This window comes from Aethalodelphis obliquidens, unplaced genomic scaffold, assembly GCF_003676395.1.
Source record: "Aethalodelphis obliquidens isolate GAN/ISIS:26980383/991018 unplaced genomic scaffold, ASM367639v1 scaffold90, whole genome shotgun sequence".
Classification (NCBI taxonomy): Eukaryota; Metazoa; Chordata; class Mammalia; order Artiodactyla; family Delphinidae; genus Aethalodelphis; species Aethalodelphis obliquidens.
Window position 1 is genome coordinate 4,791,384 of NW_020838034.1, and position 12,680 is coordinate 4,804,063.

Genomic DNA, 12,680 nt, shown 5'->3' on the forward strand with positions numbered 1-12,680 from the left:
TATCAATTAAGTTCCTCTTGTTTAATGTATCATTTAAAGCATGTGTTTCCTTATTCATTTTCATTTTGGATGATGTGTCCATTGGTGAAAGTGGAGTGTTAAAGTCCCCTACTATGATTGTGTTACTGTCAATTTCCCCTTTTATGGCTGTTAACATTTGCCTTATGTATTGAGGTGCTCCTCTGTTGGGTGCATAAATATTTACAATTTTTATATCTTCTTCTTGGTTTGATCCCTTGATCATTATGTAGTGTCCTTCTTTGTCTCTTGTAATAGTCTTTATTTTAAAGTCTATTTTTTCTGATATGAAAATTGCTGTTCCAGCTTTCTTTTGATTTCCATATGCATGCAATATCTTTTTCCATCCTCTCACTTTTAGTCTGTTTGTGTCCCTAGGTCTGAAGTGGGTCTCTTGTGGACAGCATATATATGGGTCTTTTTTTTGTATCCATTCAGCCAGTCTATGTCTTTTGGTTGGAGCATTTAAGCCATTTACATTCAGGTAGTTATTGATATATATGTTCTTATTACCATTTTCTTAATTATTTTGGGTTTGTTATTGTAGGTCTTTTCCTTCTCTTGTGTTTCCTGCCTAGACAAGTTCCCTTAGCAGTTGTTATAAAGCTGGCTTGGTGGTCCTGAATTCTCTTAGCTTTTGCTTGTCTGCAAAGGTTATAATTTCTCTGTCAAATGTGAATGAGATCCTTGCTGGGTAGAGTAATCTTGGTTGTAGGTTTTTCCCTTTCATCACTTTAAATATGTCCTGCCACTCCCTTCTGGCTTGCAGAGTTTCTGCTGAAAGACCAGCTGTTAACCTTATGGGGATTCCCTTGTACGTTATTGGTCGTTTTTCCCTTGCTGCTTCTAATATTTTTTCTTTGTATTTAATTTTTGACAGTTTGATTAATATGTGTCTTGGCATGTTTCTCCTAGGATTTATCCAGTATGGGACTCTGCACTTCCTGGACTTGATGGACTATTTCCTTTCCCATATTAGGGAAGTTTTCAACTATAGTCTCTTCAAATATTTTCTCAGTCCCTTTCTTTTTCTCTTCTTCTTCTGGGACCCTTATAATTTGAATGTTGGTGCATTTAATATTGGCCCAGAGGTCTCTGAGACTGTCCTCAAATCTTTTCATTCTTTTTTCTTTATTCTGCTCTGTGGTAGTTATTTCCACTATTTTATATTCCAGGTCACTTATCTGCTCTTCTGCCTCAGTTATTCTGCTATTGATTCCTTCTAGAGAATTTTTAATTTCATTTATTATGTTGTTCATCATTGTTTGTTGTTCTTTAGTTCTTCTAGGTCATTGTTAAATGTTGTATTTTCTCCATTTTATTTCCAAAATTTTGGATCATCTTTATTTTTTTTTTTTTAATATCTTTATTGGAGTATAATTGCTTTACAATGGTATGTTAGTTTCAGCTTCACAACAAAATGAATCAGTTATATATATACATATGTTCCCATATCTCTTCCCGCTTGCGTCTCCCTCCCTCCCACCCTCCCTATCCCACCCCTCCAGGCGGTCACAAAGCACCGAGCTGATCTCCCTGTGCTATGCGGCTGCTTCCCACTAGCTATCTACCTTACGTTTGGTAGTGTATATATGTCCATGCCTCTTTATCGCTTTGTCACCGTTTACACTTCCCCCTCCCCATAGCCTCAAGTCCATTCTCTAGTAAGTCTGTGTCTTTATTCCTGTTTCACCCCTAGGTTTTTCATGACATTTTTTTTTTTAAATTCCATATATATGTGTTAGCATACGGTATTTGTCTCTCTCTTTCTGACTTACTTCACTCTGTATGACAGACTCTAGGTCTATCCACCTCATTACAAATATTCTTTCTGACCCACCTCCTAGAGTAATGGAAATAAAAACAAGAGTAAACAAATGGGACCTAATGAAACTTAAAAGCTTTTGCGCAGCAAAGGAAACCATAAAGAAGACCAAAAGACAACCCTCAGAATGGGAGAAAATATTTGCAAATGAAGCAACTGACAAAGGATTGATCTCCAAAATTTATAAGCAGCTCATGCAGCTTAATAACAAAAAAACGAACAACCCAATCCAAAAATGGGCAGAAGACCTAAATAGACATTTCTCCAAAGAAGATATACAGAGTGCCAACAAACACATGAGAGAATGCTCAACATCACTAATCATGAGAGAAATGCAAATCAAAACTACAATGAGATATCATCTCACACCAGTCAGAATGGCCATCATCAAAAAATCTAGAAACAATAAATGCTGGAGAGGGTGTGGAGAAAAGGGAACCCTCTTACACTGTTGGTGGGAATGTAAATTGATAACAGCCACTGTGGAGAACAGTATGGAGGTTCCTTAAAAAGCTACAAATAGAACTACCATATGACCCAGCAATCCCACTACTGGGCATATACCCTGAGAAAACCATAATTCAAAAAGAGTCATGTACCAAAATGTTCATTGCAGCTCTATTTACAATAGCCCAGAGATGGAAACAACCTAAGTGTCCATCATTGGATGAATGGATAAAGAAGATGTGGCACATATATACAATGGAATATTACTCAGCCATAAAAAGAGACGAAATTGAGCTATTTGTAATGAGGTGGATAGACCTGGATCATCTTTAGTATCATTACTCTGAATTATTTTTCAGATAGACTACCTATTTCCTCTTCTTATTGGTCTGGTGGTTTTTTACCTTGCTCCTTCATCAGCTATGTGTCTCTCTGTCTTCTCATTTTCCTTAACTTACTGTGTTTAGGGTTTCCTTTTGCAGTCTGCAGGCTTGTCATTCCCATTGTTTTTGGTGTCTTCCCCCAGTGGCTAAGGTTGGTTCAGTGAGTTGTGTAGGCTTCCTGGTGGGGCAGGCTGGTGTCTGTGTTCTGGTGGATGAGGCTGGATCTTGTCTTTCTGGTGGGCAGGACTGCATCCGGTGGTGTGTTTTGGGGTGCTGTGACCTTATTATGATTTTAGGGTGCCTCTCTGCTGATGAGTGGGGTTCTGTTCCTGTCTTGTTAGTTGTTTGGCATAGTGTGTCCAGCACTGTAGCTTGTTGGTCATTGAGTGGAGCTGGGTCTTAGCATTGAGGTGGAGATCTCTGGGAGAGCTTTTGCCATTATATATTACATGGAGCCAGGAGGTCTCTCATGGACCAGTGTCCTGAACTCGGCTCTCTCACCTCAGAGGCACAGGCCTGACACCCGGCTGGAGCACAAAGACCCTGTCAGCCACATGGCTCAGAAGAAAAGGGAGAAAGAAGAAAGAAGGAAGGAAAAAATAAGAAGATAAAATAAAGTTATTAAAATAAAAAAAAAATTAAATAAAGAGAAAAAAATGAAAAAAGAAAAGAAATAAGAGAGTAACCAAACCAAAAAACAAACCCACCAGTGATAACAAGTGCTAAAAAATATATTAAAAAAAAAAATTGGCAGACAGAACCCTAGGACAAATGGTAAAAGTAAAGCTATGCAGACAAAATCACACAAAGAAGCATACACATACACACTCACAAAAAGAGAAAAAATGAAAAAAATATATATATATATATTTACAAACAAGGAAGAGAGCAACCAAATCAATAAACAAATTTACCAATGAAAATAAACTCTAAATACTAAACTAAGATAAGCATAAGACCAGAAACAACTTAGATGCAGAAAAGAAAACCCAAGTTTACAGTTGCTCCCAATGTCCACCGCCTCAATCTTGATATGATTCGTTGTCTATTCAGCTATTCCACAGATGCAGGGTACATCAAGTTGACTGTGGAGATTTAATCCGCTGCTCCTGAGGCTGCTGGGAGACATTTCCCTTTCTCTTCCTTGTTCGCACAGCTCCTGGGGTTCAGCTTTGGATTTGGCCCTGCCTCGGCCTGTAGGTTGCCTGAGGGTGTCTGTTCTTCGCTCAGACAGGCCGGAGTTAAAGGAGCAGCTGATTCGGGGGCTCTGGCTCACTCAGGCCGGGGGGAGGGCGGGGTACGGATGTGGGACGAGCCTGCGGTGGCAGAGGCTGGTGTGATGTTGCAATAGCCTGAGGCGCACCATGTGTTCTCCTGGGGAAGTTGTCCCTGGATCACCACACAGGCTTCTTGGTGGCTGCAGCAGCAGCCTTAGCGTTTCATGACAGTCTCTGGTGTCTGTGCTGACAGCCGCAGCTCGCGTCCGTCTCTGGAGCTCATTTAGGCGGTGCTCTGAATCCCCTGTCCTCGTGCACCCCCAAACAATTGTCTCTTGCCTCTTAGGCAGTTCCATACTTTTTCCTGGACTCCCTCACAGTTAGCTGTGGCGCACTAGCCCCTTCAAGCTTTGTTCATGCAGCCAACCCCAGTCCTCTCCCTGGGATCTGACCTCCAAAGCCCAAGCCTCAGCTCCCAGTCCAACCCTGTACCGGAGGGTAGCAGACAAGCCTCTCAGGCTGGTGAGTGCTTGTCGGCACCAATCCTCTATGCGGGAATCTCTCTGCTTTGCCTTCTGTACCCCTGTTGCTGCACTCTCCTCTGTGGCTCCGAAGCTTCCCCTCCGCCACCCCCCCAACTCCGCCAGTGAAGGCGCTTAGTAGTGTGTGGAAACCTTTCCTCCTTCACAGCTCCCTCCCAGAGTTGCAGGTCCCGTCCCTATTCTTTTGTCTCTGTTTTTTCTTTTTTCTTTTGCCCTACCCAGGCACTTGGGGAGGTTCTTGCCTTTTGGGAGGTCTGAGGTCTTCTGCCAGCGTTCGGTAAGTGTTCTGTAGGAGTTGTTCCACATGTAGATGTATTTCTGATGTATTTGTGGGAAAGAAAGTGATCTCCGTGTCTTACTCCTCTGCCATCTTGAAGGTCTCCCATGCATAGGTTTTGAGTGGTCTGTCCCTAATTATCTATGGTCTAGTTATCCCACAGCCCTGCTATTTTTAGTGCACAATTATGCTGAACATGAGGATTTTCAGAAATGCACATATCACATTATAGCAAAAAAAAAGCCTGTATTTCAAAAGGGCTGACTCTTAAGACAAAGTTTAATAAAAAAGGCAAGTTATAAAAGCTACTTAAATGATATCTATTACTCAGCTTTTAGAATTCAAGATATTATATAATGTATATAAATATCTACATATGTATTGTGTTTATAAAGTATTTTTTAATAAATCATTTATGCTAAAACCCCACAACTCCAGTCTAATAAGGAGGGAAACATAAGATAACCTCAAATTGAGGGACTTCCTACGAAATACCTGACCAGTACTCTTCAGAACTGTCAAGGTTGTGAAACACAAGGAAAGACCCAGAAAATTGTCACAGACCAGTGAGGCTTAGGACACATGATGACTAAAGGTAACGTCATGTCCTGGATGGAATCCTTGAACAGAAAAAGGACATTAGTATAAAAACCAGGGAAATCTGAATGAAAACTGGAGTTCAATTTATAGTAATGGACCAATGCTGATTTTCTTAGTTTTGACAAATGTACCACTGTAATTCAAGATGTTAAAATTAGAGGAAATTGGGTAAAGGGCATAAAGGAACTCTCTGCCTTATTTTCGCAACTTATCTATAAATATAAAATTATTTCAAAATTAAAAGTTTATTTTAAAAATGTCAACTTATTGAAAAAATATGTAAGAAAGACAGCACTGGGACAGAGGGTAAAGTTTTCTTTAAATTATTTGAGTTTTAGTTTTAAAAATTCTGATGCAAATTTCCAGTTCTTGGTAAGATCATTTCTCAAAATAAAAAATATAATTTAGAAAAAAACCCAGAATATTTTTAAGTTAAAAATAACCAGTAGAAGAATGTATATACATACAACTTCCAAAAAACTCAAGAGAGAAAATGTAAGTGTTGAGGTATAAGGATGCTTATAAATTCTACTCTCCTTTCCAATGGAGTTTTGAAACAATTGAGAGAAATTAAGAAGGCAGACAGAGTTCAAAGCATTGACTTTAAAACTGAAGGGGCTGGGGGACTTGGTTGGTGAAGATGACTTAATACCAATCCCCAGATATAAAAAGCTTTACTCACCCAGTCCCAGGTGGTGCTAGACCAGACAGATTACTCTTCATAGGTGAAGAGTATTTACTGTCAAAGTCACCAAATTGCTGAGAGTAGACCCAAACAAGTCCTATTTGCAGACAGGTAGGTCCCAACACACACACACACACACACACACACACACACACACACACACACACACACACGGAGGGGAGAGAAAAGGACTGACATACATATGCTCAGTTCCTTATCCCAAAGTCAATAATAGGAGAAGTCATTCCTTTCAGAGTAAATGACAGATATACTGCTGGTAAACTGGTTATCTGGAACAAAAAGCCCTGATTTGTAGTGTTTGCTGGTTCTATGCTTTAAATACTCCCACTAGGGCTGATTTCAAACTACCAATGTGATGTCACTGAATGCAGAGTTGGGAAGAAGTGTACCAAGCCTGTGTTAGCCAGCTTCAGGACATGACTGTCTTCTCCCCTGGAGATGAATGAGGATAAGGGAAGTGAGGTCAGGGACATTCCTCTAATGCTGCTTTCATCCTGTGGAAGGAAACATCAGGAATGGGGAGCGAATATTTCATTCAAAAATACCTCTATCTTTTGTTCTTTTAATCTAAAATGGCTCAATTAATATACCTGTGACCAGCCAGAGATGTAACTATCCCCAGTGCTCCTTCATAAATTCTCCTATGACTGCTGGCAGAATAAATAGTCAGAATAATAGAATAATTAAATTAACTCTGAGGCCATGCTACAACCAAGTCTAAAATTAACTCCCTACTGTTCCCAGTTCAAATTATTTCTAGTCATATCATCCAAATATGGTTCCATCAAATGTTCTGCAATGAAATTAAATGACAGTATTAATGTGTTTCAGTAATAATTGCCCACAACATATAATGCCCCAAATCTAAATACAAAACTCTTCATCATTAAATTTCCAGGGAGAGATTAAAGTCTAAAAATTACATTCCCTCGTAAGTAAAGTCCAAAGTCAAATTTTCTCACCTTGTGAGTTAAAAATCCAAAGAAATTAGCCTTTAAATTCATTCTCCCCAGCTTCTAATTCTGCTTTGTCTCAGCCAGCATCACACTGCAGAGACATATTCCCTCAGCATCTGCAGCCTGGGCTTCTTCCACCAAGAGGAGCATGGCTCCTACAAGCCCTGCAAAGTTGAATGAGCTCTTTCTTTAAACAGTTCAAAGAGTTCAACAGAGCACACAAGATTACCACAGCATTGACTCCCACCTACAAAATGTAGAAAACAAGCTACTACCACAGCTACTAAATCAGATATCCCAGACAAAATTATTTTCTCCAAACCCAGGACTCAATGTTGCCAAAGGCAATAATAGAAACCTGTAATGGTTGAGAGAATGAAAATAGTTGAAGAAAATTTTGGTTTAGCTTCACAAGACACAAGTGAACTGATGTCGATTGTCCTGAGTCAATATATAAACTCATTTGGGAGCAATCCCTTGAGAGATTAATCTGAAGTCCATGGATTTACCCCTGCTGGGAGAGAATTCTACTTCTGCTCACTCTGACAGCAGCACTGGGGACATTGGAAACCTTTTGAACAGTTTAGTAATCTAGGATGTTGGCAATGCCCATCACCATGTCTCATTTGATACATCTTCCTTTCTGTTTCTGTGTGATCAAATACTCTTGATTCCCATCCACCCCTTTGAGTCTTATGTTTTTGACATCTCCTGTTTCTGACACCCCCTGGGAGCTCCCACCTAATTGCACAGCCTCAGAAGTACATTCAGGGCAGGAATGTTTGGTTCTGGGCCCCAGAAGCTGCTGCCATGGCCTCTTCCTGAAGAACTGTTCAGGCTGGTAAAGTACATTTGGGAAAGGTCTCTCTCCTGTCCTCCCTTTTGTTTCATCTTGGTCATCACCCTAAGCAGATCTCTGAACTGAAATGGTTGTTGATGCTTCTGAATCTCAGCCCGTGGGGCCAAATACACTACTTAAGAAATCACTTTGGGGCTTCCCTGGTGGCTCAGTGGTTAAGAATCTGCCTGCCAATGCAGGGGACACGGGTTCGATCCCTGGTCCAGGAAGATCCCACATGCCGTGGAGCAACTAAGCCCATGTGCCACAATTACTGAGCCTGTGCTCTACAGCCAGTGAGCCACGACTACTGAGCCAGCGAGCCACAACTACTGGGCCCTCATGCCACAACTACTGAAGCCCATGCACCTAGAGCCTGTGCTCTGCAACAAGAGAAGCTACGCAATGAGAAGCCCGCGCACCACAACGAAGAGTAGCCCCCGCTCGCCACAACTAGAGAAAGCCCGCGTGCAGCAGCAAAGACTCAACACAGCCAAAACTAAATAAATTTTTAAAAAATCACTTCATGAGCTTTCGATGCTCCAGGCCATCTCTGAACAGCATACTTTCTGCCACATCACTTTCTTATGTAATTAACAAAGCCAGAGCCAACTTTGGAGGGGATGATGTGACTTAGGTAAAAAATAAATAATAAAATATACTTGCTATTCAAATGTAGTTTCAATATAGTACCACCTAGTACCCCTTTTCAACCAGACTGCCACTCCTAAGCCCCTTGAATACAGAAATTCCAGCACCACCACCACTGGTCTTTAGTACACTCTGTTCAGCTACAGATCTTGCTTTGGGACAAGAACTAATTCAGGTGTGACTGGTAAGTGAGGGAATGATATCAGTGTAATATAGATGTTGCATCGTTGTTTTTTCTCAGCCAGTTACTATTTTCCACCACCAAGTAACAGCAGCTATCACAAAGTACACCAACACAAGGGAATACAGCAAACTGGAGGAATGCGGAACCAAATATTCTTCCTGGGTCCACCTGGGCATGTGCTCTGTCTTAGAAGTACCTTCTGTGCTGTCTCTCATCTTGATGCATTTTGCCTTTATCTCCACTACTCAACCTTTACTTATACACCTCTCTATCAAGTTAGATTTATCTGGGTTTTTTTAAGGTAAAGTCCACTATTTGGTTATTGTAACTTGATATATGAATGATAATAGTTTTATTGAAATAGTCACTGTTTTGGACATTGAGCCAATTACATCATTGCATAAGTTTTTGATGTTATGCCCTAAACCATATTTCCCCCCATAATCCCTATTACTTTTTAGGATATAATTCTAAAGAACAAATTTTCTCCATGATATATTGTATTACAGCATAAATGTCAACATTGAGAAATATTCACAGAGAGATTGAATATCATATGAGATCATTTATATGGGATTTTCTATTTTTAAGATTGGGCCAAATACTTAAACCAAATTCTGACAATGTAGAAAGTCTATACAGGGAAAAAAAAAAAAAAGTTTGGGCTCCTGGAAATCAGCAACAAACAGCTGTTCACCTGAAACCTGCTAATTTAAGTCTCTTGATGATAGAAAATTATGAAGAAACTGTGTAGGGGTCTTCAGTAAAGACTTTTCCAGTAGCAGGTAGCATGAATCTGAAAGGATTTACTGAAAGCACTTTTATCAGGAATAAGAACCAGGAATCCAGGAAATTCTCTCTCTCCACCTTTCAACTCTGCTCAAACTGAAGGAGAATCTCTCACTCTTAATTCAAAAGTATGAATAGAGAAATAATCCACCTAGTCCAGTTTGGGTCAGGAGATCACCATTGGTCCAAATCAAATGTAGTCAGTGATTTAAGAGCGCGTAGTGGAAACACAGTTGCCAAAACCCACCCTTGGGGGTGGAGTGGAGGCTTAGTTATGGGAAGAAAGGGGCTGAGACCAACGTCAGAATACATCTACTATGTAGGGAATCAGAAGACCTGCATTTCATTTCCACTCTGAGCTAGACTATTACTTTTGCAGCCATTCCTTTCCTCTCTAGGTCCTCAAACTCTGTGCCATAAGGGCTTTGGTCTAAAGCATCCCTTTTCAAATTGTGTTACTTGGAAAGAAGGTCTCTGGGAAAAAATTAGGGATTTCACCCACAGCTAACACCTTCCAAAAAATAGTGAAGATTTAAACAGCTTAAAAAGATATACATTGCTTCTACCAGTTTTTGTTTGTTGTTGTTGTTTATTTTTGAGGGGGGGGTGTTACCATAAAGTCTTATTTGGTCTCAAGTTTTCAAAAGAAATGTATGAAAACCATGATTCCATGTGGTCTCTAAGGTACCTCTAAGCTCAAAATCTTCCTCAGTTCTGATCCCCAGTGATTACTGCTTCAATAGGCTGCCTACTAACAAACACTCCCGTCAGGTGATGGTGCATTGAAGAGGGCCAGGGGATTCCCCGGCGGTCCAGCGGTTAGGACTCTGTGCTTTCACTGCTAAGGGTGTGGGTTCAATCCCTGGTCGGGGAATTAAGATCCCACAAGCCGTGGGGGTGTGGGGGGAGGGAGAGCAGTCCCAACACAGCTTAAGCAAGGTTCCAAAACGTTCAGCAAACAAACACTGAAGAGCCTGACACATGGGGAGAGAGAGGTTTAATCTCCGAGGTTTGCCCTTCAGGACATGAACATTGAGAGGATCTGAAAGAACCTTGGAGCCACACCCGGGGCTTGGTGAACACTTCGCCATGCACCTCAGCCATTGGTGCCCTCCAAGGTCAGGACATTAGGACTGAAAGTCTCACTATGATAGACACTGTTAATCTCCACTGGTGACAGCACAGTCCCACAAGTTCACATCTCCAACATCTCCCACCAAAGACTGATTATCAAAGTTACCGCCAAAGGAATCCTGCTTCTGCCCCTGCAAATGCTTCCCTTTGTCCCCATAGAGAATCCCTTCCTTCTCCAGACTCCTCCTCACTGTGGGATTCCCATCCTCCCAGAGCTCTGCAATCCCTGGGGCAGACTCCCAGCCCACCTAGAGGTGCTTTGGACCAGGAGAGCTCTACGGGATCTTGAAAAATGTATCAGAACCACCCACAAACCCACTACACACTTCAATCTTTTCTTTAAAGAGGAGGACCTCATTTTCTTGCTCCAGGTTGTTATATGCCTAGAGACTATATCATGGGTGAGGTTAGCATAGAATCTATCATAATCTGTGTGCCAGGCCTTGATGGGCTCCACCTCCAGTGCAGCAAAGGAATCATGTGACTCGATGGGGAACACAAAGGCTACCCTTCCCCTCTCTGTTGGAGAGAAAAGGAGATACAGGAAAGAAGTTAGACAACCTGGAACACAAAGATCTCTTCTCTCACTTCTCCATAAAATTAGGAGACCACATATCTCACTCTCTCCCTTAACCCTCCTCCATGCTAAGAGTTCCCTGGACCAGCTTTGAGCAACCTCAGTTCCCTCAGGCCAGACCACAGGCACAGCCTTCACCAAACTCTACCTTCCTGAGCAAAGAACACTGAGGGTTGATGAGCACCAGGAAACATGGCAACAGCTTCACCACGTCTGCTCACCGTGCCGGCTGAGTACAATCAGGTCTTGAGGACACGTTCATGGAGAGGATGTGGGAGGCTGATGTCCAGGGCCTTGATGACTCAGATGCCACCTCTCAAGACCTACTCCTTTCTGGGCTTATATCCACAGCATGGGGGGCCATCAATGTTGGTGTGTGAATGATTTCCCAGACTCGCCCCCTTGGGACCAGGAGTCAGGGCTCCAGGGCTAAAGGTAGCAGAATCATTCCAAAAAAGGGACATCGATTAGGGTTGCATTGTGCTGGAGTTCCAACTCAGAAAATGATTGGAAACCTGGGTAATTAGGGGAAGCCAGTTGTGTCTTCCCAGGCTTGGCTACACTCTGCCCATGTGGCCCCTCTTGGAGGCCCAGGGAGGGAAAAACTGAGCCAAAAGGAATAAAGTTTTCACTTCCATTTTATGGAATAGACATGTCTCCCTTCACCAAGGGCTGTGACAGGGGCAACCTGGATACAGACCCTGCAGAGGTGTGGAAGGGAACGATTACTAGTGCAAAGAATGCTTCAAAGCTGCATTATAGGGCCAAGATTCGAAGCTTTATCAGAAAAGGAAGGAAAATCATCCTCAGCAGGGAAGTCTATGTGGGTTACATATTAGAGATTCCTGTGACTGCAGAGGTCCTGTTCCAAGAGGTACAGATTCAAAGTCAAGGAAGGCGAAATGTATTGGGATGGGACAAAAGGATGTCTCTGTCTCCATATTATGGTCTGAGTTCCCACCCTGCTCCCCATTTCTCCACTTCTAGGTCTCCAGGGAACAACCTGAACAGAGAGCCCATGCTTCAGGGGGAAACACAATTGAACAACAGAGCTAGAAAGAACTTTAGAGATTATCCAGCCCCTACACCTCAGAGATATTGGGTGACTTGTCTGAAACCACACAGCCTGGTGTTCCTTACTGGTCCAATGCTATTGCCCTTCCCCTGTCCTACTGGGAGGACCTGGAAGGGCAGAAACCCTGTCCATATTCAGGCCAGGAGCCAGGAACGGTGGTGATGGGACCTCCTTGGGAATGTTCACTGATGAATAGCAGACTTGAAAGTACCCTTGTTGTGCAACCACCTTGCCCAAAGCTCTTCCTTTATAATTGAGGACGCTAAGGTCCCAACAGCTCTTACATCCCTCTCATGAGCTCTATGGATTCAGCTTGTTTCATCTGTTCTTTGTTGTCCTAAATCATAAATAAAACCCAGAAAAGAGTCAGGGTTGTCTTAAAGCAAAAGACAAGGTTTATTGTTTGCAAGGTTTGCAAACAGGGGATATGTGCCCAACGTACATCCCTGGAGGGTGAAAGA

At 42.0% G+C, this 12,680-nt stretch overlaps 1 protein-coding gene across 1 annotated transcript; it reads right to left on the reverse strand.

Moving 5' to 3' along the window:
• Nucleotides 1–8,253: 8,253 nt before the first annotated feature.
• Nucleotides 8,254–11,338, reverse strand: LOC113613971 (C-reactive protein-like). The gene is given in 4 exon segments (XM_027095156.1): nucleotides 8,254–10,815; nucleotides 10,894–10,964; nucleotides 10,967–11,086; nucleotides 11,293–11,338. Coding segments are annotated over 4 exon segments (459 nt in total). The 3' UTR covers nucleotides 8,254–10,593.
• Between the last annotated feature and the right edge of the window lie 1,342 nt (nucleotides 11,339–12,680).